This window comes from Heptranchias perlo, chromosome 14 (genome assembly GCF_035084215.1).
Source record: "Heptranchias perlo isolate sHepPer1 chromosome 14, sHepPer1.hap1, whole genome shotgun sequence".
In the NCBI taxonomy this organism is placed as follows: Eukaryota; Metazoa; Chordata; class Chondrichthyes; order Hexanchiformes; family Hexanchidae; genus Heptranchias; species Heptranchias perlo.
The window spans coordinates 12,465,124-12,492,469 of NC_090338.1; the positions used below are offsets into that span (position 1 = coordinate 12,465,124).

The 27,346-nt window shown below is 45.3% G+C and overlaps 1 protein-coding gene across 5 annotated transcripts in view; it reads right to left on the minus strand.

Annotated features, from left to right (window-relative positions):
• The window catches only part of LOC137332313 (protocadherin-1-like), a 301,656-nt gene that overhangs the window by 110,040 nt on the left and 164,270 nt on the right, over positions 1 to 27,346 (minus strand). For 4 of the 5 annotated variants that reach the window (XR_010965630.1, XM_067996044.1, XM_067996043.1 and 1 more), the window contains exon 3: positions 2,714 to 2,933. The exons of the other annotated variant lie outside the window; for it this stretch is intronic. Coding sequence is in view for 3 of the 4 variants with exons in the window: in XM_067996044.1 (XP_067852145.1) it covers positions 2,714 to 2,933 (220 nt within the window). In the remaining variant the exon portion in view is untranslated. The remainder of the gene's footprint in view (positions 1 to 2,713; positions 2,934 to 27,346) is intronic. 5 annotated transcript variants of the gene reach the window in all.

The following is a 27,346-nucleotide window of genomic DNA, read 5'->3' on the forward strand; positions in this document are numbered from 1 at the left end:
CGAGGGAAAAATCCTTAGAGAATTTTTTAAAAATGGTGTGTTTGTTTTTCACTTTCTTTGAGCACTTTCGTTTATTAGTTATAAAAATATTGGAAATGAGGAAAAAAAGGTTGTTTGACTTGACGGTCAAGAATCATCCAATTGGGGGTTAATGAAGTGTCTGGTTGCTTTCCAATTGGTGTTGGAAAGCACTGCGCCATCAAGGTGGGCGTGTTGGGTGACCAATGTCGGGATTGCAGGTGTGGGACGGTTGGAGGTCGCATGACGAAACCTCCAGGAATACGTCCAACCAGATTTGGCAACTCTACAGCCCAACCCTAATGCAGCAACCCCTTCCAGCCCCACGCTTAGCCTACACTCTTCCGACACTGTGGTGCTTTTCACATCGGTGGCTGCTGTTCAAGCCCGCCTTCACGCTCCCTCCCTAAATCGGTCGCCCTCGTCGCTTCCCTCCTCGGTTTCAGAAGCCATGACTTTTGCTCCCCACCCCCCTCCTTGCCTCCCTCGAACTTTCCATCAGTCCTTTCTTCACTCCTGCTCTTCACTCCATTTCTCTGGCTTGTAAAGTGCTTTGAGGTGTCCCTACGGACGCGAGGAGCTCTGTCGACGTGTAACTGTCTGGGGGAAAGGTTGGCAGTCCGTCCGCTCTCACGACGGCCATTTTAAGAAGGTGCCGTGAAACTGTCGGATCGCGGCCCACCCACCCCAAAGCTCAGCTCTTTCTCCATTGGGCACACCCCACGCTAAACCAGCTGATCCGCAACGAGCCGACAGGCGCGCGGCCCCACGAGTGCACCATCGGGTTACGCCAACCGGGGTGTGTACAAACACTGGGTCCAAATTAATACAACTCTCTTCTCTCCTCAAATGCCCAAGCAGCGTGACAAGAGCTCACTCCCCGACGTGGAGGCCATGTGCTGTAAGATTCCATAGGGCAGGGGAGTGCCCATTGTGCCTGTGCTGGCTCTTTTGAAGAGCCAGCACAGGCACAATGGGCCGAATGGCCTCCTTCTGTGCAGTAAGGTTATATTCTATGATAATGGGGAGAACACTGTAGGGTCAATCTCCCAAAACAGGAGTGAAAATCCCCCCCCCCCCCCGCCTGTTCCACCACATCCCTTTCTCACACCAGTGCAGGTCTACTGATCTCACTCTTGCAAACCAACGCAGCTATTAAGGGAGTAGCTCACCAGGATGAGAGTTGTTGTCCAGCCTTCGTGCCTGGAACATTTCTGAAAACTGACCTGCATCGTTAGATCGGTTGGTGTATTTCATCGGAGTTGTTCCTAGAAGTTCATTTAAAGCTGCCCCCCAAATGCCCCTTTTGCTAAAGGCAGCACGTAACTTAAGCCATACAGAAAAGAAGGTCCCAGGTTTGACTCCTGGTCTGTGCGGAGTTGCCTGATCTTAGCTGGAGTGGCAAGAAGTGCACTACAATTAGTCTCAATTGTCCCAGGTTAGAGAAAGGGGAAGAAACAGCAAATCAGGCAGGATTCCTGCTCCTGATCATTACCTTGTAAACGATGGGTGTGTGTGGTCAACAACCGGGTTCGACTGTGAGGTCCCCCACAGTGGAATAACCTACAGACACTCATTGTGTCGGAGCAATGCAAGAAGAATAGCCACTTGGCTAAAGTGCCAGAGAGGAATTGGTGATTTTGGAGGAGGAGGGAAAATTGGCAAAAAATAAGTTGAAGTGATAAGTTTGTGAAAGAACGCTCGGTGTGATGATGTCGTACTGTTATACTCCGCCCTGTAAAATGTACTGAGGTGACTTCCAGAACATGCGTACAGTTCATCTCCCATATATATTGTGTTCTCACCAATTTTCTTTTCTGCCTCTCCGACAGACGTCGGTTGACTCCTTCCTGGGTAATGGACATCCTCTGGTGCCTCACTCAAATGATCACTCACATGCGGGCCCACCAACATTCTTTGTCATGGCTATTTTACCACGTGGGGGAGGGAATCATAGCCAGGCCCAATTCTGCCCTCTCCTGGTGTATCTACACGTGCACTTCCAGCAGGAGGCATTGAATTTTTTAAAAATTCATTCTTGGGATATGGGCATCGCTGGCAAGGCTGACATTTTTTTTACCCATCCCTGGTTGCCCCTTGAGAAGGTGGTGGTGAGCCACCTTCTTGAACCTCTTCTGTCCGTGTGGCGAAGACACTCCCATAGTGCTGTTAGGTAGAGAGTTCTTATCATTTTTGTAGTGATTTGATACAACTGAGTGGCTTGCTGGGCCATTTCAGAGGGCAGTTAAGAGTCATCCATGTCGGTGCGGGACTGGAGTCACATATAGGCCAGACCGGGTAAGGACGGCAGGTTTCCTTCCCTAAAGGACATTAGATAGTGATCAGGAGCAGTGTACCAGGCTGATTTTGCCTTCGACCCAGGGCCAGTTGTAAGTCTGTTCATGCCACCCTAACAGAGATCAGTTAACTCCACACATCATGGAATCTGCGGCCTTTCTGATCTGTAAGATTCAAGTTGAGCCCTCATGAGAAGTCATAATACTTTTCGTTTAAGGTTAACCTTATTTTCTAGGCCTCTCCCTTGTCCCCCCCCCTTCCCTTACCTCCCAGTTTACTTCACCTCTTATTCCTATCTTGAAAGAACTGCTCACAGTTAAACACCACAGAGTTCTGAGAAGGAATTTCACTTTCAATCATCGTTGACTGTGATGCGAGAACAGGAAATGTGGATTACCATTTTCTGGGTGCTCCATCTCTCCGATGCTGCCGTCGGGGGTGGTCCGCTCATAGTGGTCCTCCGGCAGGGCGAGAGGTCCCAGTCGTGGCCCAGAAGATGACTTGCTGCTTGGCGTTTCTGATTCCTCAAGCCCACTGTCATAGTAACTGTGCTGGGATGGGTCTTGGAGGTCTTGGGCTTGATTGGCTGTGGAGAAGGTCACTCTTCTGTGGGGCAGCTGTAGAGGAAACAAAGGGAATAAGGTCACCAGGCGTGTCGGCCGCCCTCCCCATTTGACTATCGCCACTAAGGTCACTCAGCGTATTGATATCATTATACAAGGCACGGTTATAGAATCATAGAAGTTTACAACATGGAAACAGGCCCTTCGGCCCAACATGTCCATGTCGCCCAGTTTATACCACTAAGCTAGTCCCAATTGCCTGCACTTGGCCCATATCCCTCTATGCCCATCTTACACATGTAACTGTCCAAATGCTTTTTAAAGGTTAGTTCCCTTGGTTTATCAATGTCTATTGAACTCACTCCCCTTCAGTTAAAACATTTCTCTTCAGTTTTACCAGTGTATTGTATTAATGTTATGGTCAGACATGGTTAAAACATTGCATTCCTGATAAGGTTAGCTTGTTTTAAAATAACGTAGTGACCAATACAGTGCTGGTTGAGCACTATCAGAGTAGTTCCCCGTTCCCTTATGAAGGGGGGGTGGGGGGGGAGTAAAGCAGGATCCAAATTAAACAGGCTCCAGGTCCAAAGCAGCGGAGTTGTTTCATTGGCGGTCGGCCATTCTACGATAATTCCTCTCTTGGAATTGGAAGCACACCTGACAGAGGTGGGGCAGAAGGTATAAAATTCCCTCCCCTCAGCCTGCTCACACAAGTAAGTCTGTGAGATGGCCTAATAACGAGGGGGGCCGGTGAAGAAGCCTTTCACCCTTTAACGGTGATGCAGTGCGCGTGACGTTCCTTTCAATCCCTGGATTGAAGTACATTGCAAGAACAATAACCCATATTTACATAGCGCCTTTAAGGCAGAAAAACGTCCCGAGGTGCAACACAGAGGCAAAATCAGACAAAAAATGAGCCAAAGGAGAATAAATTAAGAAGAGTGACCAAAAGCATGTTCAAAGAGCGGGGCTTAAAGGAGGAGAGGGAAAGTACAACCCATAGTGTTGATGTAAATAAACTTTGTTCAGTCAAATCTTCTCATGACTGCTTTGCACCATTTCAATTCAGAACTATAACTGAAGCTACTCTGATTATACATCACTAATGAATAAATCTAAACACTGCAAATAATGATCATAAAATACTACAATAAAAAAAAATGTTAAATGTTTCATATACCTTGTTTGTTCCATTTCCAATTTAATTGGTAATTTTTGAATGTTTTTTTTTTAAATATAATTTGACATCTGTTTAGAATAAATTAATTAAGCCCAGGAATGTTTTACATGTGTCTGACAATTTTGGAGATATTTTCATATAATTAACTTTCCTCTGTAATAAATAGATTCAATATTTATAGAGTTTAGGAAGCATTATGTCATTTATTGAATGATTCAAATGTTATTTTTGCCCGCTAGTTCAGTTGACTTGAATTAAGCGGGAGTATAATATATGAGCGAATTTTCCAAGATTCCCGCTTCCTGCATGGAATGTCACTCTGTGGGAATTCCTGCTCCTTCATTTTTATGACCAGATCATCAGGAGCACGTAAATCGGGCGTGAGGATTTCTGTGCCAGATTGCCTTTTCCCGTTGAGCGAGACTGGGAGCATCAGTCGTGGAACATCTACCCTGACATTGCTATTAAGATGCGTTCCCCTCACCAAATCGGGCCTGCAACACAGCAGTCCATTTTACACCCAAAATCCAGACTACAAATAAGTGTCTGTGAATTCCCTCTGCTTATAGCCTCTTCGACTTATTGATATTCTACCAATCTGCTCAGTCCTGGTAGGAAATATATTAATACAGAAAAACAAATATGTGGGAGAGCAGATTATTTCCACGAATATATAGCTAGTCAGGTTCAATTGGTGGTAACAGAGCCTTCCTTCCCAATCAATAGGCAATGGGTTCGAGCCCCAGGGCTGCCCGTCATTATTCCAGTCACTTGCCACACTTGGATTCTAATTCGCCAGCGATTACATCAACGTAGGCCGGGGTGCTAGCCGTTTATCAATTAGAATCATATCTACCGCCATCCGGTTTCCTGCCGGAGGCCAACCCAGAATTCAGAGCCGGAGCTCACCGGGACTCTCTGGAGCAGGTTGGAACCCCGCAACTTCTGACTCAGGGGCGGGAATGCTGTCACCAAGCCGCAGCCTTGCTCTGGTGTAGTGGTTCTGTTACTGGGCTAGTAATCCAGAGGACCTGGACTAATAATGTAGAGATAAGTGAGTTCAAATCATCCACCATGGCAGTTTGAGAATTTCAATTCAGTTCAAAAAAAAAATGTGGAAAATAAAGAAATGATGGTATGAGTAAAAGTGACCCTGAAGCTGTTGGATTGTTGTAAAAAAACAACTGCATGTGACTCCAGTCCCACACCAATGTGACTGACCCTCAACAACAACAACAACTTGCATTTATATAGTGCCTTTAACATAGTTAAATGTCCCACGGTGCTTCACAGAAGTGTTATCAAACAAAATTTGACACCGAGCCATATAAGGAGATATTAAGACAGGTGACCAAAAGCTTATTTGAAAGAGGTAGGTTTTAAGGAGCATCTTAAAAGTAGGAGAGAGAATTCCAGAGCTTAGGGCCTAGGCAGCTGAAGGCATGGCCGCCAGTGTTGGAGCGAAGGAAATCGGGGATGACAGTGGCCTCACAAGCAACTCAGTTCATGACGAAGGCCCGCCACCACCGTCTCAGGGCAACTCGGGATGGGCAATAAAATGCCAGCCTTGCCGGTGATGCCCACATCCCGAGAATGAATTTTTAAAAATGCACTGCACGCGTTGATGTGCGTCAATCCCACCTCAAGGCCGTCTTTCACGTCCCCAAATCTTTCATGGCTGGTAAGATCACGTTTCCCTTTGAGGGCCCGGGGTGGCGGTGGGGGAGGGGGAGAAATCAGCCTTTGATAGTCCGGAATGGATCGGACCAGGATCGGACTGCCTCAGCTGCACTAGCAGTGATATCAACGCTTGTTTTGCGAGGGCCGAGGCACATCCGCCCCGCAGGAAAGAAAAAAGTTAATGGAGTAGTCTCTCGCGTTTTAGCAAATGACAGCTGGTGCCACCAAGGTGACATCTCTGGCCTTTGAAGGCCGGAGGTGACTGCGATTAAAGTGACAGCAGCATACACATTCATCAGTAATTAGTAGGCCCTCAATAAGGAACAAAAGTACACCACTCATGCTGGCGGCAAATAGCCTAATAGTAGTGGATAATTATTTAATATGTACAGGATGTAGCAATAGAACTGGTTTGCCTGACCCCCTGTTCAATGTGCTTCCAATCCGGCATCAATTAAATCTCAAACCTTGCTATCCTAAGACTTGAACTTGGCACTCCCGAGCCTTGCAATACATCAGCTAATGCAGCACGGTTTCCACTTAGCTGAAGGGTCAGGTTCCCCATCGTAAATGTGGCCGTTTCATGTGAGAGAAAAAAAAAATCGCATTAATGTTCCCTTCCTCTGTCGAGTCATTCCCCAGACTTCATTTGAAACCATTTAAGAGTTGTTTGATCGCCACTTATCTGCTAAAGATGAGGCTTGAGGTGTCAAATGACTAAGTGCGATGAAGTGGGGGGCAGCTCAAACACATTTATTTTGAGTGCTGCCCTCTCACCTTTACGTGGAGACACAATCGTGTTGATGGTGGTAATTGAGAGAGTCTGGAAGATGCAGACATTCCTCTTAAAGAGAGATGTTACGTTTGTGTTTGCAGGGGAACATACAGTGGAAGTGAGAGCTGCTGTGTCGAGGTGGTGTACAACCACAGGAGGATACCCGCAGCAGACCAACAACGACATCATGCATTTATATAGCGCCTTTAATGTTGTAAAACATCCCAAGGCCCTTCACAGGTGTGATTATTAGACAAAAATGTGACACCGAGCCACATAAGGAGACATTAGGACAGGTGACCAAAAGCTTGGTCAAAGAGGTAGTTTTTTTTTTAAAAAAGGAGGCGGAACAGGTAGATAAGGTGGTAAAGAAGGCATATGGGATACTTGCCTTTATTAGCCGAGGCATAGAATACAAGAGCAAGGAGGTTATGATGGAGCTGTATAAAACACTGGTTAGGCCACAGCTGGAGTACTGTGTGCAGTTCTGGTCGCCACACTACAGGAAGGATGTGATCGCTTTGGAGAGGGTGCAGAGGAGATTCACCAGGATGTTACCAGGGCTGGAGCGCTTCAGCTATGAAGAGAGACTGGGAAGATTGGGTTTGTTTTCCTTGGAGCAGAGGAGGCTGAGGGGGGACATGATTGAGGTGTACAAAATTATGAGGGGCACAGATAGGATGGATACTAAGGAGCTTTTTCCCTTCGTTGAGGGTTCTATAACAAGGGGGCATAGATTCAAGGTAAAAGGCGGGAGGTTTAGAGGGGATTTGAGAAAGAACTTTTTCACCCAGAGGGTGGTTGGAGTCTGGAACTCACTGCCTGAAAGGGTTGTGGAGGCAGGAACCCTCACAACATTCAAGAAGCATTTGGATGAGCACTTGAAATGCCATAGCATACAAGGCTACGGACCAAATGCTGGAATATGGGATTAGAGTAGACAGGGCTTGATGGCCGGCGCGGACACGATGGGCCGAAGGGCCTCTATCCGTGCTGTATAACTCTATGACTCTATAACTTAAAGGAGGAGAGAGAGGGGGAGAGGTGGAGAGGTTTAGGGAGGGAACTCCAGAGCTTAGGGCCTAGACAGCAGAAGGCACAGCTGCCACTGGTGGGGTGAAGGAAATAGGGGATGCGGAAGAGGTCATCAATGAAACTGTCCTGATGAATCTTCACTGGGGCAGGAGAACTCAGAAAGCTGCCGGTTACTGGAGAACGAGCTGTCGTTCAGGGGGAGAAGCTAGGAAGCAGCACACATCAGGGAAGTTACTTAATTCTGCAGATCAGAAGAGTACATTGGAAGACCAGGGATGGGACTGTCGTTTGGGGAGTGCTGTGAAGGGATTGCGAGCACTTTTGTTCAGATGACCCCTCGAGTGACAGTAAGACTGCGGTTAAGGCGGGACCTGCGGGAGAAATTAGATTTGGGATCAACGTAACGAGTCACGAATCTAACTGCCACCACGTGACCGGGATAAGTGGTTGGAAACTGGTGAGGTGAGCAGCGCCCACCTAATGTCTGAGACAGAGCACCATCGGGTACCAGAAGTGTCTGCAGAAAATGTCTGTGCACCAATCCTGTTAGCACTGTGGCACGAGAGTCGATAATCGCTCCGAGTGGGTTTCGGGCAGGGTGGGAGACACAAGACAAGTGCGAAACGCACCCGCTGGCCTGGGGGTATTTTAACTCTCAGAGGCCGCTGGTCGGCACTAAGATAGCTCGCCGCCAAGCAGGTAGGTGATAGGGGTTGGGGGAAGGTGTTGGGCATGGTCTCGCAGGAGGGAGGCGGAGACGGAGCAGAGCAGGGGAGGGTGGGCGTGCGGAGCAGGGGAGGCCGCAACTTTTCTCGTGGGGCTAAGAGGACCACTCCTGTTCCTCCTGGCCCCATAAGAGGAAAGTTTTAGACTTACTTCGGAGGGCCTCTTCTGGTGGAAGAGCTGCTTCTGCCTGGCGGGAGAGCCGCGGTGGAGGATCAACGCCAACGTGGACTCGTTGGGCTAAACGGCCTGTTTGCGTGTTGTAATTACCAAGTAATTCTATGAAAGAGAGGGAAAGAAGGAAAGGGAGAGAAGGGGAGGGGGAGAGAGAGAGAGAGGCAAAGGCAGAGAGGGACAAATAAACAAAAAGAGAGGAAGAAATTAAAAAAAAGGAAAGAGAAATTGCACTTTTATAATGCCTCTCACATTGTCAGGACATCTCAAAGCAGTTTGTAGCCGATGAATTGTTTTTGAAACGTAGTCACTGTTTTGTCAGCAATTAGCAATTTGTGCTCAGTAGGATCATTCAAACAGAAATGAGATGAATCAGTTCGTCTGCTGTTTGTGGTGTTGGCTGAAAGTGGAGTGCTGGCCAGGACACTGGAGAACTCCCTGCTCTTCTTAACTATGTGCCTTTTACATCCCACCTGAACAGGCTGGCGAGGGCTCAGTTTAACGTCTCATCCAAAAAAACAGCACCTCCTCCAATGCAGCACACGCTCAGTACTACACCGGAATCTCAGCCTAGATTGTGTACTCAAGCCACCAAGGGAGATTGACCACACAACCTCCTGACATGAAGGCAAGGCTGCTACCAACTGAGCCAAACAGACGTGTGGTAAATAATAATTCAAATCACTCTCAAATGAAGATGTTACAAAGCACAGCATAGGAAAGTCTAATAGCAGAGCTTGTGAGAATGAGTCCAGAGGTAATGAGTGGCACACATCAATTGCCACAGTGTCACCCATGGCTCAGTTGGTCGCCCTCTTGCCTTTGAGTTAGAAGGTTGTGGGTTCAAGTCCCCCTTGAGCGCATAATTTAGTCTAGCAGTACTGAGGGAGTGCTGCCCTGTCTACCAGAGGTGGTGTTAAACTGAGGCCCTGTTTGCCCTCTCAGGTGGATGTAAAAGATCCCATGGTACTACCTTGTAAGAGCAGGGGAGTTCTCCCTGGTGTCCTGGCCAATATTTATCCCTCAACTAAAATCGATTATCTGGTCACCAATCTCATTGCTGTTTGTGGGAGCTTGCTGTGCACGTATTGGCTGCTGCGTTTTCCTACATTACGACAGTGACTACACTTCAAAAGTGATTTATTGTCTGTAAAGTGCTTTGGGACATCCTGTGGACATGAAAGGTGCTATATAAATGCAGGTCCTTTCCTTTATAGAGATATGAAGATGTTTACAGCTAGATTCTACAGACACGCCTCATTTGGAGAGCTGAGTTCTCCTCGATCTTTTGATCTCTCTGCAGTGCAGCTTCCAACTCTGAACTCTACATTTCCATAGCCTTTAGAAATCGTCTGCCGATGTTTCTGGATGAATGCATAACACATTTCCTTGTCATTTCTCTGTATGGTGTCTTAATGCAGCTTAAGGTCTTTGCTAAATTATTATACAAAGAAACACCATACAAACAGGTTAAGTTTCGCCTGCTAATATGGCCAAATGTCTAAATTCAAATGCGAGGATGAATAATGTGGGGGAAGATGACAGGGTAAAATCACAGACAACTGAAATCAACCTTTCCCTTTATTTCAGATCACACAGTCTAAGATTCTGGGAGGGAGTCACTTTTTAAATCGAGACGCACAGGTAAAAGACCGCGGCCAAGAATGCAGGACAGAGAGGGTGCAGAAGAGACTTACCAGAATGATACCAGGGATGGCCCGTTTCTGTGCTGTGAATTCTATGTAAATCTAGGTAGAGGATACCTTCCATCGTTAGTATAGCAGGGGAGAAAATTTGGTGAGGGGCAGAAGATGAAAAGGACAAAAATCAGGGGCAATAAAAAACCAATGTTGTGGTCTACATAGCTCACTTGCACTTTCTATACTCATGAGTTACTTGGCTGGTACCACAGTCCAGGATATACACCTCTGTAGAGGGAACTACACTGTGCTCTACCTGTGTTTACTTTAGAGATGAAAGATAACCCTTGGGGCTAGTTGTGCATGATAAGAAGATGGATTTGCTCGTATAAAGGCATGAAAAGGTGACTCTCAGCAGTGAGCAAGTGTTTACAGGCATGCTCACGACTTGTGGGCAGATGGGTGGAGCACTGATGACAGAATGAGATCCATCGAGAACATCTATTCTCCAAAAACATTGCTGACAAGGGTTACTGTGTACAGGAATATTCTGAATAAAAAAACCATCGCCGGGAATTTTCTCAGGAGCTCTCGGCAGCCGATCGGCAGAACCGTGGCCTCCCCCTCCGAGGAAATTCTCGGCACACAGGGGCAAAGGCGTGGATTTGTGCACCAACAGTAGATGCCCATATCCCGAGAATGAATTTTTAAAAAGGTGTGCAAATGTGACATCCTTGTGGAATGACGATTACAACATAAATAACACAGCAGATATAGCAGCAACGAGACCAACCATTCCTTCGTCAGAAGATTGACTGACAATTAATCACTTCCTGTTGGGTGAGGCAGCATATTGTTAACTCTGAATAATGGCTACATTGCTCACTGCGGGCTTTATGTACCAATACAATCACTGACAGCCGATGGTTATTTCACAGAAGCCGTACCGATATTTGGAAGATTATGAAACATTGGCAAGCATCTACACTTTATTCAGCACGGAACAGCCAGCGAGGGCGGGGCAGTGAAATATTTCCTCATTAACACTTCATAGCTCCAAACTTATATATATATATAAAAAAATCAAAAATACATTGGTCAATATTTGGAAAATGTTAGATAAAACAGTGCTGAATTGCAACCGGATCTCCCCGGCATTGCTCGTGTTAAGTCAGAGAATGCACCAATTAAAGGGGCACTATTATGTGCAACACACAAAGTATTATTCTGCTGAGGTAGAACTGTGCGTAATGTGGCTAAGTCCCTTTAAGGCCGTCGGTTTTAATTGTTGTAAAAAGGCACATTCTAAGGTTAACGAGTAATTGCTCTACGGCACATTCTGAAGTCAATTAAAGGGTACTTGCTGATACACCGAGTTACACAGAGTCTATAGTACAGAAACAGGCCATTCGGTCTAACTGGTTTATGCTGGCCACACGAGCCTCCTCCTACCCCTCTTCATCTAACCCTATCAGCGTATCCTTCTATTCCTTTCTCCCTCAAGTTCTTATCTAGCTTCCCCTCAAAGGCATCTATGCTATTTACCTCAACTATTCCTTGTGATGGCGCACCCTTTGGGCAAAGAAGTTTCTCCTGAATTCCCTATTGGATTTATTAGTGACTATCTTATATTTATGGTCCCTAGTTTTGGACTCCCCCACAAGTGGAAACATTTTCTCTACGTTTACCCTATCAAACCCCTTCATTATCCTAAAGACCTCTATCAGGTCACCCCTCAACCTTCTCTTCTCTGTGGAAAAGAGCCCCAGCCTTTCCTGATAAGTATATCCTCGCAGTTTTGGTATCATCTTTGTGAATCTTTTTTGCACTCTCTCCAATGCCTCTATATACTTTTTATAATATGGAGACCAGAACTGTGCAGGGTACTCCAAGTGTTGTACTTTCTGTTGTTGGGGAAGGGCTTCTCAAACCAGCAGGAAATGACTTGATTTTTTCTTTAAAAAAAACAGGGACACATAAAATTATGTTTGATGGATGTTATTGCCCCTCTTTATATATTGTATATAGGTGGACGGATCAAATATTGGTGAGTACAACCTTGAGCTGAGTATTCAATTTATTTACGCTCTTTGCCCCACTGTTACAGTTGCCAAATCTGGTTGGACTTATTCCTGGAAGCTTCATTACATGAGCTCCTGCCTCCAACTGCCCCGCCCGGTCAAACAGTCTTCCCCCTCCCCCACCCCCCCACAACTCATCTCCAATATTTTTTTGAACTAATAAATGAAAGTGTTCAAAGAAAAACACAATTTTTTGGTAACGCCCCTATGATTTTTCTCCCGAGTGTTGCTCGCTGCAATGTCCGGAAGATTAAGCTTCGTTTCCTGGAGACCCCAGGACAATCCTGGAGGGTTGGCAGCCCAAACCCACTGGTCATTTCCGCACAAATGTGTCATGATTCGGCCTTCAATTAGGCTTCATCAGACCACTTATTTTTCGGGTTGGGGGGGAGATGGTGTCAGCTAAATTCCATTGACACAATTTGTCGTGGAAGTATTATTCAAAGGTACCACTGAAAGAAGCATCTGTTACTACATTCTACCAATCTTACTTCCGTTTATCAGGCCTACTTTTTTTTGGTAAGGATTAACACAGAGGAAAATACAGCCCTGAAGAGCTTCCATTTTGACAGGTCAGTCTGCCAAAAATTCTTGAGGGACGAGGTAAAGATACTAAGGAGGGACTTCCCATCGCTATTCCTTTGCGTAACTGCACTAACATTTCTTTATGGGTCTTAATAAGGGTTAGATGAAGTAGGCAGGAGGAGGCTCGTGTGGAGCATAAACACCAGCATAGACCAGTTGGGCTGACTGGCCTGTTTTTCTGCTGTAAATTCAATGTAATGCGTAAATTCTATGTCATGCGTAGACAGGCAGTCTCCACACTGCTCTAATCTGTCAGTTGGAATAGATCAGAAAGCTGAATTCACCAAGAACTGTAACTTTTTTTTAATATACAGAACGGTTGAACCCTTGAGTTAAGTCCAATGCTTCTATTCCCTCCCAAACTTAGTCAAAAAGCAACTTATTCCAAAGACTTTAAAGTCTAGTTTTTAGCGGGGGTGGGGGTTGGTGGGGGGGGACCCTCAGCTACAAAAGGTCTTCTCATGTTGAGTAGGACTATGCCACAAATCTCCTTCACCCTCGTCACCCCACTTTAATCTCTTCTTTCGGTTCTTTTCCTCTTGTCCCCTTATTATTCTTCAGCCAAGACAACAGACATAAGGCCTGGACCAAGACCTTTGTTAATTTGTTCGCTCCACGGTGGACGAGGTGATTGACGGGATAATTCACCCCTGCTCCTATGGAAGCTTCAAGTCCCCATTCGCTGTCATTCAGATGACGGAACCGAGATCAGAATCGCCTTATGTGAGGAACCATAAGGACAGATCAATGTCCTGTAGCTCCCCTGTAGCTTCGTGGGTACCTGCCGTACATGGTGTAGGCTTGAGCTATATAAACCAGGAAGGTCCATAGTTCGATGCTGGTTTGGTGCTGAGTTAAGTTTACCTCAGCAGTTGTCACACTACTATTAGCTTCAATGCCCCTACTTCCAGCTCCGTAATATTGTCTGTCTCCTCCCTTGCCTCAGCCCATCTGCTGCTGAAACCCTCATCTATGCCCTCATCACCTCCAGACTCCACTATTCCAATACTGTCCTGGCCGGCCTCCAACCTCCACCTTCCAAAAACTTCAGCTCATCCTAAACTCTGCTGCCTGTCAGCCACCCCGCACCTAGTTCCACTCACCCATCACCTTTGACCTCGCTAATCTCTATTGGCTCCTGGTCTCCCAAGGCCTCAAATCTCAAATTCTCAATTTTTTTTGTGCAAGTCCCTTCTTGGCCTTGCTCCTCCCGACCTCTGTCACCTCCTCCAGCCTTACAATCCAACAACTCTCCAGTCCTCCGACTCTGACCTCTTGTGTATCTCCCCCTTCCTCCACCACCCCCCCTCACCCCGAACCACTGGTGGTCGTGCCTTCAGCTGCCTGGACCGCACACTTTGAAATTCCCTCCTTAAACCTTTCTTGCCTCTCCACCTCCCTCTCCTCCTTTAAAACCCACCTCTTTGACCAAGCTTTCGCTCACCACTCTTAATATCTCCTTCTCTAGCTTGGCGTCCATTTTGTTGATTACGCCTCTGTGAAGGGAGTTTTTTAATGCGTTAAAGGCACTATACAAATGCAAGCTGCTGCTGTTAACAGAGGCTGAAGTGAAAGGGAATGAAGGGAAGAAAAGGGAAAGCAATATTGTTGGTGTTTGATATGGCTGATGGCCACCATTTAGACATCAGGGGTGACCTGGACACAGCACAACAGTGATGAAATCCAATATTAAACAAGAATCTATTGTACATTCAACAAAGGTGTAACAAAGCAGCTGAACAAATACTGGGCATCGAAGTCCACACTCAACAATGTCGTGCAAACCTCCACAGTTCCTGTATTATTACAAATTAAACCTCGCCCCCCACCCCCCCCCCCCACACAGTAATTTAGTAAAAGGGGCGGTCTTTATTTCAAAGTACTTGACATTTTTTTCAAAAATGCGAATACACGTCGCGATGGTGCATCAAAAGACATCACCTGGGCAATCCATCATCAGGACCAAACTGGCACATGGCTCTTCTGCCTCTTATCTCTCCCCGTTTCCCCCCCTCCCTCACAAAAGTAAGAATTAGAAAACATTTATTCAGAAAGACGGTGGCCCTTTAAAATGTTTATTTTACTGTGACCATTTGTTTCTATGTTGCGGCAATGTCAAGACATGTACTTTTTAAAAGAATTTTTAAACAGGCTGAAAGGCACGAGTCTATCTCCCTTGCTTACTTGCATTCTCACCTTTCAGATCTTTCAATCTCTTCTCTCTCCAGAAACTCATTTCTGCCCTTTGGTGAAAATAGTTCTGCCCAACTTTCTTTCTTCCTCCTAATTTTAACCTAGTTCTCTCCTGATATTCAAATCCTTCACGACAGTGAATAATTTGCCTAGGTCTACTTTGTAAATTCCCATCCCAATCTTGAAAACCTTTGGTCACCTCAAGGCCTCTTTCCCAAAGAAAACAAGCACAGCTTAGTTTAAACGAGAACACAAGAAAAGAGTGAAGGGAGGGGGCCATCACTTGTGTAGGACTCAATACACACTGGTGTTAATATTCTGATGGGTGTGGGGAGCAAAACTAGACGTCACCAAGGACACTTAGTGGTACAAAGGTATTTTGGGGAGAGGGAAGCAGGGGTTTTAAAATTGAAAACAATTTGGGAATAATAAACTGGGAGATATAAGCATCGTCAAATGGAAACCCCGAAGATCGGTTGTTCTATATGACAACCATTATGGAGGTTGTAATGGCATCCAGTCAGCATGACAGTACAAAGTTTAGACAGCAGCATGTTCAAACGGCTTTACGAACCTCAAAGCAAACGGTTGAAAAATCTACCTACTGCATAATGTTTCCTTGACGGTACAATGAACCTTTCTGGCACCACGCTGGACAGCTTTGATTGGGGACAAGGTTGAAAGCCAACAAGGTCGGTAGAGAGAGAGAGAGAGAGAGACCAGCTTCTTTGAAACAATTGGAAAAAAAGCTGGATTTTTATTAATGAAAGAACTACAGGCACCAAAGTGGAAGTACAGCAATGTCGAGTAAATATTTAATGGCAGAAGCAAGAAGGACCATGTGTAAGTTATGTGCGGGGGAGCAGCTCGATTTTAACCATGGGAAAACAAAACTTAGAAGGGGCCCAATTCTGAGACCACTGGTGGCTTAAAACTCTGTCCACACATTCATGACAAGCCAAGGCTGCAGAGAACACCACAGTGAAATAGGCACTAATGCTGTGTACTAATTAAAAGACAATGAGAAATGAACAGCTCAATACAATGGCCGATTTCCCCCCTTCCTAGTCCAGGTCTCCTGCAGCCAACAGTAGTACCACCTTAGCTTACACATAAGGTACAGCACAGAAGCAGGCCATTCGGCCCAACTGGTCTATGCCGGTGTTTATGCTCCACACGAGCCTCCGCCCACCCCTCTTCTTCTAATCCTATCAGCGTATCCTTCTATTCCCTTCTTGCTCGTGTGTTTATCTAGCTTCCCCTTCAATGCATAGCTAACTTTTTACAGAGCAGGGACCAATCTTGGTACCTGTCCTGTCCTGGTCTACACAGCTCAGTACCATACCACATGATTCATTTACTCACTGCCAACCTATTAATCCTTGATTTGGGATTACACAGACACCACAAAAGTTTGCTCAGAAACTTTTCCAAAAGCTACTTGAAACAAAGAGCCCCATGGACTAATTAGAGTTTCCAACCCTTCACCCTGGAACACTTTGAGTAGATCACTCAGGACACAGATCTGTCAAAGCTCCTGTCCACAAGGCCTCAAGTCTGTAACTCAGGTGTTGGTGCTTAAAAATGGGGTACATCACAAAGCTTTTCGTAACCAAAGGCCAACTATTTGGATCCAGCCACAACCCTATATCGATGTCCAGACAATTAACTCTCGAGCATCTTAAGCTCCCAAATTGCAGCTCAATCATATTGGTCTAGACATCGGAAAGTATAAAATTACTGTTCTCTGCTTTCATCTTGTGCATTCTCTAATTTGCCAGCCCTTTGTTTTCTGGAAAGAAAGTTCAATAGCAAAACATGCGTCAATGGTACAAAAAAAATGTTTATCACATGACCATTTTTATTCTCGTTCTTCAATTTCCCGTGTGTTTTTTTTACCTTTTTGTTTCTCTGTACTGCTGTCCCATTTCACCCTCTTAACTAGTGCCTTCACTGATATCATCTGACAGTTTCCTATTAAGCAGTTTGCAGGATATTCCACCTAGTAGATCCCCTTCTCCGTGATTAGAGTATCCGTCGTTTCTCCCCACTGTCTTTTTTCCTCCTCTATCTCTTTTTCCCAAGTTTATTATTGGCCCCTGTTACGGACCCCTGCAGGACAGGTATCACTGGGCAGTGAGGAACTGTGTTCACAAATTGCTATAGCGTCTAATCAGGACCTATTTTAATTGGACCATTAAGGCACTGAGCTACCCCAGTGTCTCCTGACAGAAGTCAGCGCCACAAGTGCCCTTTTTAAAGGGCACCACTAATAGAACAATCTAAGATGCGGTCCAATCAAACTAAAAATGCTTAAAATAAAGCAACACAATTGAACCAATTTTACAAAAATGCTTAACTCTTAGTTTGCAGTTCTGATGAAGATCGAGCTTACACCCGGAACATAAACTGGTCTTATTCCTTTACAGATGCTAACTGACTTGCGGTGCTTTTCCAACAATTTGTTTGACTTCGTGTGTTATCGTTACTCTCACCACCGCTGCTAGTAATGGACTTGTGACCCCCTCCTGACCCCTGTGCTTCCTAACCTTAATGTTACACATCTTGAATCTCACCTCAAGTTGGAAAGGACAAGATCTATAACCCCAGGCTAATTTCAGTGAGACAGAGCATGTTGTCAACACCTGTGTGGGACAGCTGGTATTCCAATGATTGCGTTAGAAAGCTCTTGTCTTTTTTTAAAACAAGTGAGTTATTATCTTTACTCACTACAGAACACACTGCATTATAAGCACAAACAATGCTCAGCTCCCACGGAACAGGTCATGATGTAGGTACAGTGCACAAAGGGGAGGATTATGTATACAATTAGTCACAACAGTAATTAGCAACGAGCCAACGGAGGACAAAATTACACTGATATTTTTCCCACATGCAGTTTTGCAATGGAGGCTCAAACAGGCCTGCGGCATGCGATTCCAGACTGGGCCGCACTTGAGCCCGCCTGGGATACGAGTATAGGTTGCTGTACAGCCAATGTTTCATCATTCTATTTTGTCCCTGTAAAGTGCAGACTCAGGCCGGAGTGCAGATCTGCGGCCCCTCAGTACCCTCGAAACAATTTTTTTTTAATCCTGTGTGAGCCTAGGCAGCAAGTGTCTGTGAGCTGTTTGACCATGGGAGGCATCACAGCAAAGACCAATTCTGCCCTGGAACGCCACCTGATTTCTCCCTCTCCCTCTGTTTCCCTGCTCTCCACCCCCCGCACTCCTCACTTCCATCTAGTAGGGGTCACTGTTCCTAGTGTGATCGAGCAAACTCAGCCCAAACTGGACGTCGAACTCGACCTGCGGGGTCGAGTTTCACATTGGGGAATACACTTACAAGAACAACAACAACTTGCATTTCTGTAGAAAGAAAGAAAAAAAGATTTGCGTTTATATAGGGCCTTTCACGACCTCAAGATGTCCCAAAGCGCTTTACAGCCAACGAGGTACTTTACTGCTCTTTTAATGTGGTATAAAGGTCCCAAGGCAAAAAACTGACACTGAGCCAAAAGGATGCGATATTAGGACGGGTGACCAAAAGCTTCGTCAAAGAGATAGATTTTAAGGAGCGTCTTAAAGGAGGAGATGGGGAGGCGGAGATGTTTAGGGAGGAAATTCCAGAGCTTAGGGCCTAGACAGCTGAAGGCACGGCCGCCAATGGTGGGGGCTAACTGAGCCATTATGGAATGGGGCGGGGGGAGGAAGAGGTGACTTCATCCAGTGTCTGCCTGTGAATGATGAGAAGCCATTGAACCTCATAGTTTACAACAGGCATTTACCTATTTCAATATTTGCCCTGCAAGTACTTTACACTCAACGATATTTAAACTGGCCGAAAGTCCCTAGTTCATTCTGCAACTGTTTGCCCAGATTTCATAATGCCTTTCTTTTCTCCCCGCAAGGTTATGACCTTGTTGACAAAGCTGACTTGACCTGCCAACAAGTCACGCTTGGAGCTTTCCATACAATTAAAGAGTTGGTTTGAATGGCCATTTGACAAAAAAAATGAAAGGGCGCAGAAAGTTGGTTAAGAGTTTTAATAAATGGAGGTTAATCAGCAGTGGTTATCTTAGGCAGCCGTCATTGTCTCTTTAAGTTCTTGATCGATAAATTGTAACCTCTCAGAAACCTACAACAGTGTCTCCTCCTCTCAGAGCAATCGGCGTCAACAGACTTTTGCGCCAAGTTTCCAGACAAAAAAGCAAAAGGTCCCTTGAAGCTATTACATCTGGGCACCAATCACTGCAAATTATAACTGGATCGTTGATTGAAATGTATTAGGCAGTGACAGACCTCTCTTTGAGTTCAGCTTCAATTATCATCCATTTAATGTCCTGTAGGTCTGTTCCTCATGGGTTGCCTCATCAGTATTGACCAGAAACACTGGAAAGTTTGAGAGAACTTCTTACATTAGTGACAACACCCAGCTTCTTCAGCACCCAACACTTCATGGGTCTCGAGAGCAAAGGTTGGAAGCACAGGAAATAAGTGCCTTTTCTCTATTGCCTATGAGCTTATGGAATACGGGGCAAGTAAAAGGCAGAGACCGGAGCTTGAAGGACATTGAGTGCCACCAACAACAACAACTTGCTGTCTTTAACTTAGTAAAGAAGTATCATCAGACAAAATTTGACACCGAGCCACATAAGGAGATATTAGGACAAGCGACCAAATGCTTGGTCAAAGAGGTAGGTTTTAAGGAGCGTATCAAAGGAGGAGAGAGAGGTAGAGAGCCGAAGAGGTTTAGGGAGGGAATTCCAGAGCTTAGGGTCAAGGCAGCTGAAGGCACGGCCGCCAACGGTGGAGCGATTAAAACCGGGGATGCGCAAGAGACCAGAATTGGAGAAGTGCAGAGATCTCGGAGGGTTGTAGGGCTAGAGGAGGTTATAGAGATAGGGAGGGGCGAGGCCATGGAGGGATTTGAAACAAGGCTGAGAACTTTAAAATCGGGGCTTTTCCAGACCGGGAGCCAATGTAGCCGGGGTGATTGGTGAGCGGGACTTGGTGCAAGTTAGGATATGGGGCAGCAGAGGTTTGCTTGAGCTCAAGTTTACGGAGAGTGCAAGGTGGGAGGCCGGCCAGGAGAGCATTGGAATAGTCGAGTCTAGAGGTAACAAAGACATGGAAAAGGGTTTCAGCGCTTTGGGTTGTCCTGAGGTCATGAAAGACGCGAAAGAAATGCAAGTCCTTTCTTCCCTTATATGCTTAAGCCACATTGACTTTACAATGGCCAAGGCTGCTGATGCTCTGGAATTTACCCCGTTTACATTGTGTGGCTGATTTCCAGAGAACCGGCTGTTAGGGTTCAAGTAGTTGAACGTGTACACGATAGTGTTCAAAATGAAGACTGCATCTCACCAATGTTGTTGGAAGATCTTCACAGGCCAGCAAAGGAAAAACAGCAAACCAAGCAAAACGGTGGCACGCCTCGCATGGCACTCGTAGATGTTCATTGTCACAACACTTTGTCTCAAAAACGTAGGGAGAGAGGTTTAAAGGAAAAGAGCACTGTGATTCCTTAGATTTAGATTAGGATGAGGCAAGTTCTCATCGGATGTTGGGAGCGTGCAGGTGAGTGTGTGTGCACAAGGTTCATGGGTGCTCGAACAAATTGAGTAGACGCGTGTACAAGTGTTTGTGTGTGCATGCAATGTGCCAATATACGTATGTGCAAACATGTGTTGAAGCAGATCAGACGCTGCAGCTTCACATTACGGGGTTCTGTGGTTCACAGCTCAGACATCCATAGTATCATAGTGTGTTACAGCTCAGAAGGAGGCCATTCAGCCCATCGTGCCGGTGCCGGCTCTTTAAAAGAGCTATCCAATTATTACCACTCCCCTTCTCTTTCCCCATTGGCCTGTAAATTTTTTTCCCCTTCAAGTATTTATCCAATTCCCTTCTGAAAGTTATTATTGAATCTGCTTCCACCACCATTTCAGGCAGTGCGTTCCAGATCACAACAACTCTCTGCCTAAAAAAATGTGTCCTCCATCAGTGTTGTCAAGGCATTAATGCGGGGAGGGAAACAACACAATTTTCACCACTTCACAACATCGCTGCTGCTGAAGTTATCAAAACATTGAACACACAGAGGCTTGACATGGGATGATTTATGTTGTATTGCCTTTCATTCCTGAAAGCCACGTTGAACACTTCAGGCAGAATGTTTCCCCCTATTTTCATTCGCATTCTCCATCAGACGTCAGGCAGCAGCAGAGATGGTGAATTCAGCTGCAATGCTGCCCATAGCGGGAGAACGCAGCGACTGCTGTCAGCTTCACTCTTATAATGTGAGAGCGCTGTTTTACAACATAGAGATGTAAGCAATAAAGTGTGACAGGGGGAAGTGTGACAGGAAGTGAGTAACACAAACAGGAAGTGTGCACAAGACTATCTATCTATATATGTTAGAGAGAGAGAGAAATATATAGATATATAGGTAGAGATATATAGAGATACATATATATAGAGATTTAGATATATAGAGGTATATATATATATATATAAAAATAAAAAAACTTGCATTTACGTAGTGCCTTTCACAACCTCAGGACGTCCAGAAGCTATCAAGTTTACATTACTGGAATCATCCACTCATCACTAAATGTTATTTTCTGACAAATATATGGATTCAAATATAAAAAACATGTTGTGTGATTTAACAGTATCAAAAGTAAAATTTAAATGTTATACTTATGCACACACACACATATACATGTATCCAGCAGAGAAAGACTCAACAACAACTTGCATTTATATAATGCCTTTTATGTAGGAAACAAAAGTTTCACAGCAGTCCAGAGCAAAAAAAAACACTCCTTGGCCAACTTTCCCCCGTTCTAACAGAGACCGATGCTGCCACCCCTGACTTGAGACCAGCTAACTAGGCACAGACTGGGCGATCGACCCTTGGGCCTTCCTACTCTTTGTGGCTCAGTGACTCACCGGATTAAACTCGCTACGGGCAAGAATGGCGTTTATATAACAAAGTTAATTACAGCTGTCATTTAGGACAGCAATTGTCAGTGGGAAATAAAGCCTCAGTAGATTAAAGAGGGAACATTTGTGCAAAAATTCACGCGAGATAACAGCGTATCCTGAATACAGCACAGGGCTCATTCCCTCACATCAATGGTTATTTTCTGTTCAATATATGAGATTCCAATGCGTTCAAATATATAAAAAAACATGTAGCATCATTTAATGGCAGCAAAATTTAAATTTATTAGTATTTACAAAAACCACCCTCAGGAAACCTGGGAATGTTTTAGAAGATTCAATTATTCATTTTTTTTGCTGATTATTAATTTATATTAAAATGCTACATTTTATGCTCTGCCACAAACAAGCAAGCACTCCAACAGCTGTGAGATTAACCAGAGCAAATACTATTAAAGCAACTTGTTTTAGTAGCTTTCACCTAATGGTTCAGTGAGTTTACCAACGGATAGCCATGCAGGACTGAAAGGTCAAAGTTCGATTCCCCAGGCCGTATTGAATTGTCAGCTGTGGCTCAGTGGGTGGCACTCTTGCCTCTTGAAGCAGAAGGTAGTGGGTTCAAGTCCCACTCCAGATGCTTGAGCATTTCAGTGCAGTTACGAGGGAGTGTTGTATTGTCAGAGGTTCTGTCTTTTGGATGAGATGTTAAACCAAGGCCCCATCTGCCCTCTCAGGAGGATATAAAAAAAAATCCCATGGCAATATTTCAAAGAAGAGCAGTGGAGTTTTCCCCCCCGCCTAGTGTCCTGGCCAATGTTTATCCCTCAACCCACATCACTGAAACAGATTATCTGGTCATTACCACATTGCTGTTTATGGGACCTTGCTGTGTGCAAATTGGCTGCCGCGTTTCCTACATTACAACAGTGACAACACTTCAAAAATAACTTCATTGGCTGTAAAGTGCTTTGGGATGTCCTGAGGTTGTGAAAGGCGCTATATAAATGCAAGTCTGTTCTCTCTTTTGGCAGATCTCTTCGGTTGGGGAAGAAAAAACAGCCAGGGTTATCGTCGCTGACCACTATGTAAGTACGTGCAGGTACGGACAGGATGGGGCTTGGCTATATCCCCCTCCCCCCATGGTCAAATAGCATGCCAACAGCACACACAATCAAAGCTCACGCATGCCACTTGGACAAAGAACCAAGGGGGAGATCGGTGCCAATGGGACCATACCCTAAACAAGGAGTGAATGCCTTCATGAAGGGAGAGGAGGGGACTAAACAGACAAAGAGGGAAAAAAATTGGATTTGGAGATTATACAATCACACAAGGCTCAGAGGAAAAAAGCACTTCACTTCCTATGTCCTCTTGCGACACTAGATAGATACTATTTAGCACTCAAGGTATCAACAACAATTTGTATTTATACCGTGCTTTTAATGTAATAAAACGCCCCAAGGCACTTCACAGGAGCGATTATCAGACAAAATTTGACACTGAGCCACATAAGGATATATTAGGACAGATGACCAAAAGCTTGGTCAAAGAGGTAGATTGTAACGAGAGAGAGAGAGAGAGGCGGCAGAGAGGCGCAGAGGTTTAAGGAGGGAGTTGCAGAGCTTAAGTCTAAACAGCTAAAGGCACAGCCGCCAACGGTGGGACGAAAGAAATCGGTGATGCGCAAGAGGCCAGAGTTGGAGGAACGCAGAGCTCTCGGAGGGTTGTCGGGCTAACGGGCGAGAACCACTTGAGCAAGATGGTGGAAGGTAGCCTAGATCTGTGAGAGCTACAGCCCTTCAGGAGAAGAGGGCAGAAAATAGGAAAAACGTGGAAAAAAACAAATCAATGCAGCTGCTGGGAAGAAACCCATTGATGGTCCACAGTCCTGTAATCCATAACATGACAATTTCAAATGTAGCATTAAAAAAAACAAATGAATTCTGACATTGCGGCAAGTTAATTAAAAACTGCAATACACATTGGATGTGGACTTTCCCCGTAAGGAACTACAAATTATTCACCAGTTATCCTGCAATAGCTTTCTTGCTTCAGTGAGCACATAACCACAGTCAGCGCTGTACACAATTTTTCCTGCAAGAATTATTAACTATAAAACTTGGCACAAATAAAACTGCCAATGCCGGTAAAGAGTTACAGGCCGTAACCCGATTGTGCCATTCCGATGAGTTTTTGCAAACATCCAGAACCATGTCAACTGAATCACCTCGCCCCTCCCCACGATTACGTTACAGCCTCCTAACTTGTTCACAGGAGCAGTCAGTCTCTGCAGAAACGCTAATCCACTTTTATAGTCCTGGTCTTTAACTTGGCTTCATTACAAATGGACTTTGTACTGAGAGGATAGTAATGCTGTGTACGTACACCAGCCCACGCTCTTGATTTCGAATTACTGTCCACCTCTCGCTTTCCCTTATTTGAGTGATTAACCTCTTGCTTTTTCGACTTCTCTGACAACCACTTTTCGACACCTGCCTTCTCCTTCTCAAAACCCAACCATTCGACCGTGTTTTTCCTCCCTCCCATTTCATCTTTCCAGCATCCTGCTCAGTGTACTTCCTCCGTCTCTGCTTTGTAAGGAGTGCCACATTGTTATTTTACTGCTTGAAGGAGAAGGGCACTCTGGAATGTAGCCCGAGGCGATATTACTCAATTCCATTTATATATTGCAGCGACAGACACAATGACACACGGGCAGTTGTTTTGGAAGCCTGACTCACTCTTTCTGTGGCCCTAATAGTGAATGCACACCAAGGTGTATCAAGCTACGCTGACCAGACTATTCCATCTTTGTTTCCTGGTCTGTATTGAGTTACCTCAGTTCGGGTCAATTGGCGTCAGTGCCCTGGAATAAAGAGGCGGGGATGGGGGGGGCAGTTGAAATAATCAAGCAGGGTTCCTGAACGGCATTCAGTGCCTCTCTAGTGGAAACTGGACATGGGTGGATACCGGATGAGAACAGGATCAGATTCCTTGGGTACCTCCCATGGTTGAATAGCCTGCTCGGGAGTCTCATCAAGGCTCACACACAAAGCATGGCAGATGAGGGGCTGCCAGCAGCAAGTACCTTCAGAAGAGAAAATACGCAAAAACAAGATCTAAATTTGCTCATTTACTCACTGGCTGACAAGACGTTTCCAAATTGGCTGAGCAAGATCAATTTAAGGTTGGTTTAACCAACAACCAAAAAAGGAACAGGAGCTGGCAAAGGCAACTCCTTAGGAGGTGCGTCAGAGCCTCTGGATCAGCAGTGTTGCCTCAGTTACGTTACAATACCGCCCTAACTTGGGCTCGTCAGCAGCATTAGATGACCACGTAGGCCTGGAGATGGACTGGTTGACTCAACAATAACAACTTGCATTTAGATAGCGCCTTTAACATAATAAAACATCCCAAGGAGCTTCACAGGAGCGATTATCAAACAAAATTTGACACCGAACCACATAAGGAGATATTAGGACAGTTGACCAAAAACTTGGTTAGAGGTAGGTTTTAAGGAGCGTCTTAAAGGAGGAGAGAGAGTTAGAGAGGATTAGGGAGGGAATTACAGAGTTTAGGGCCGAGGCAGCTAAAGGCACGACCACCAATGGTTGTGTGATTAAAATCGGGGATACACAGGAGGCCAGAATTGGAGGAGCACAGAGATCTCGGAGTGCTGTAGGGCTGAAGGAGGTTAGAGAGGTAGGGAAGGGGTGAGGCCGTAGAGGGATTTGAACATGAGGATCAGAATTTTAAAACTGAGGTGTTCCCGGACCGAGAGCCAATATAGGTCGGCGAGCACAGGGGTGATGGGTGAACGGGACTTGGCGCGAGTTAGGATACAGGCAGCAGATTCCTCCTTAAGTAAGTCCAAACAGACCCCCCTGCTCCTCGATCCATTCCCAGTGATTCAACTGAGCAGCCAAAATAAAATCCACCACCGGTGCCATGGTAAAACCTTGAGGCAGAAGATGGAGAATTCCAGTTAGGCAGCTCACCCCACCTCCTCATACAATAATATACAGCAGTCCACACAGTAAGGTTTGCATTGGATTTGGGGGTGGGGGGGTAGGAAGAGGCTGCTCAGAAGCAGTTTATAGCAGAGTGTAAAATTTATTGGGAGTCATGAAGCGAGGGGAGGACATCTCACCTCACTGATCCCTTAACTTACCGAGTTTCGCAGTCCCTACAAATCGAAGTAAGGACCTTACGAGAGGCTTTGAAGTGATGCTGCAGTGTGGTTTTACGCATTTGATTGAGGTTGTAGCCTTGGGACAGAGAGTGAGAAGCAATGGATGCTAACTGACATCGCCCTGAATCCTGGTTAACCGGTCGTTCACCTTGCCACTCTTCGTGGCATCTTGCTGTGTGCAAAATGGCTGCCTCGCATGCCAACATAAGAATTCACTGCGTTTCAAAGTGATTTGCACTGGTGAAGGGCTAGGAGTGATCCTAAGGTGAGATGAGGTGCTATATAAAAGCAAGTTTTTATTAAGGGTTTAAACTCTTGGGGATGATGTCCTGTCACAAATTCACTTTTCTTTCGTGTCAATCGGAACACTCATTTGCACACTCATTAAAGGCAGAAGTTGCAAATAAGTATTTAATTCTACTTTCTACCAATTGTCTGTTCTCCTCAGTAACTTGTTACTTTCCCCAGTTTTAAATCCATTTGTAAAATTCACACCTTGTAACAAAGGCAAAAGTTGCAAATAAATATTTAATTCTTCTTCCTAACCATTTGTCTTTTCTCCCCCCTCACTAACTTGTTTACTTTTCCCAGTTTTAAATCTGATAGCAAAATTCACACTTCGTTATGCTCGACAGGGTCTGCAGTTAAAATCGATGAATCATTTTACTAAACAGCAGTGACGGATCCACTTTTAATTGTTCCAACATTTTACTTGCAATCTACCACGTTTCAAAGCCTGGTATTTAATTTTGCAATCACCACGTTCCAGCTGTTTTAACATTGCAGCCTTGGTCTCGGGGGAAGTTAGCTAACTGAGCCACTGGTAGAAACTTTCAGCACCGGAGGAGGCCAATCGGACCAGTGTCCTGTGCCCGCTCTTTGGAAGAGCTCCCCAATCAGTCCCGCTCCCCTTTCCCCATGGCCCTGCAAATTTTCCCCGTTCAAGTATTTATCTAATTCCCTTTGGAAAATTACTATTGAATCTGCTTCCACCGCCCTTTCAGGCAGTGAATTCCAGATCATAACAACTCGCTGTGTGAAAAAAAATTTCATCTTCTCTCTGGTTCTTTCGCCAATTATCTTAAATCTGTGTCATCTGGTTTCCGACTCAACCGTAGGTGGAAACAGTTTATCTTTATTTACCCCATCAAAATCCCTCATAATTTTGAACAGCTCTGTTAAATCTCCCCTTAACCTTCTCTGCTCTAAGGAGAACAATCCCGGCTTCTCCAGTCTCCCCACATAACTGAAGTGCC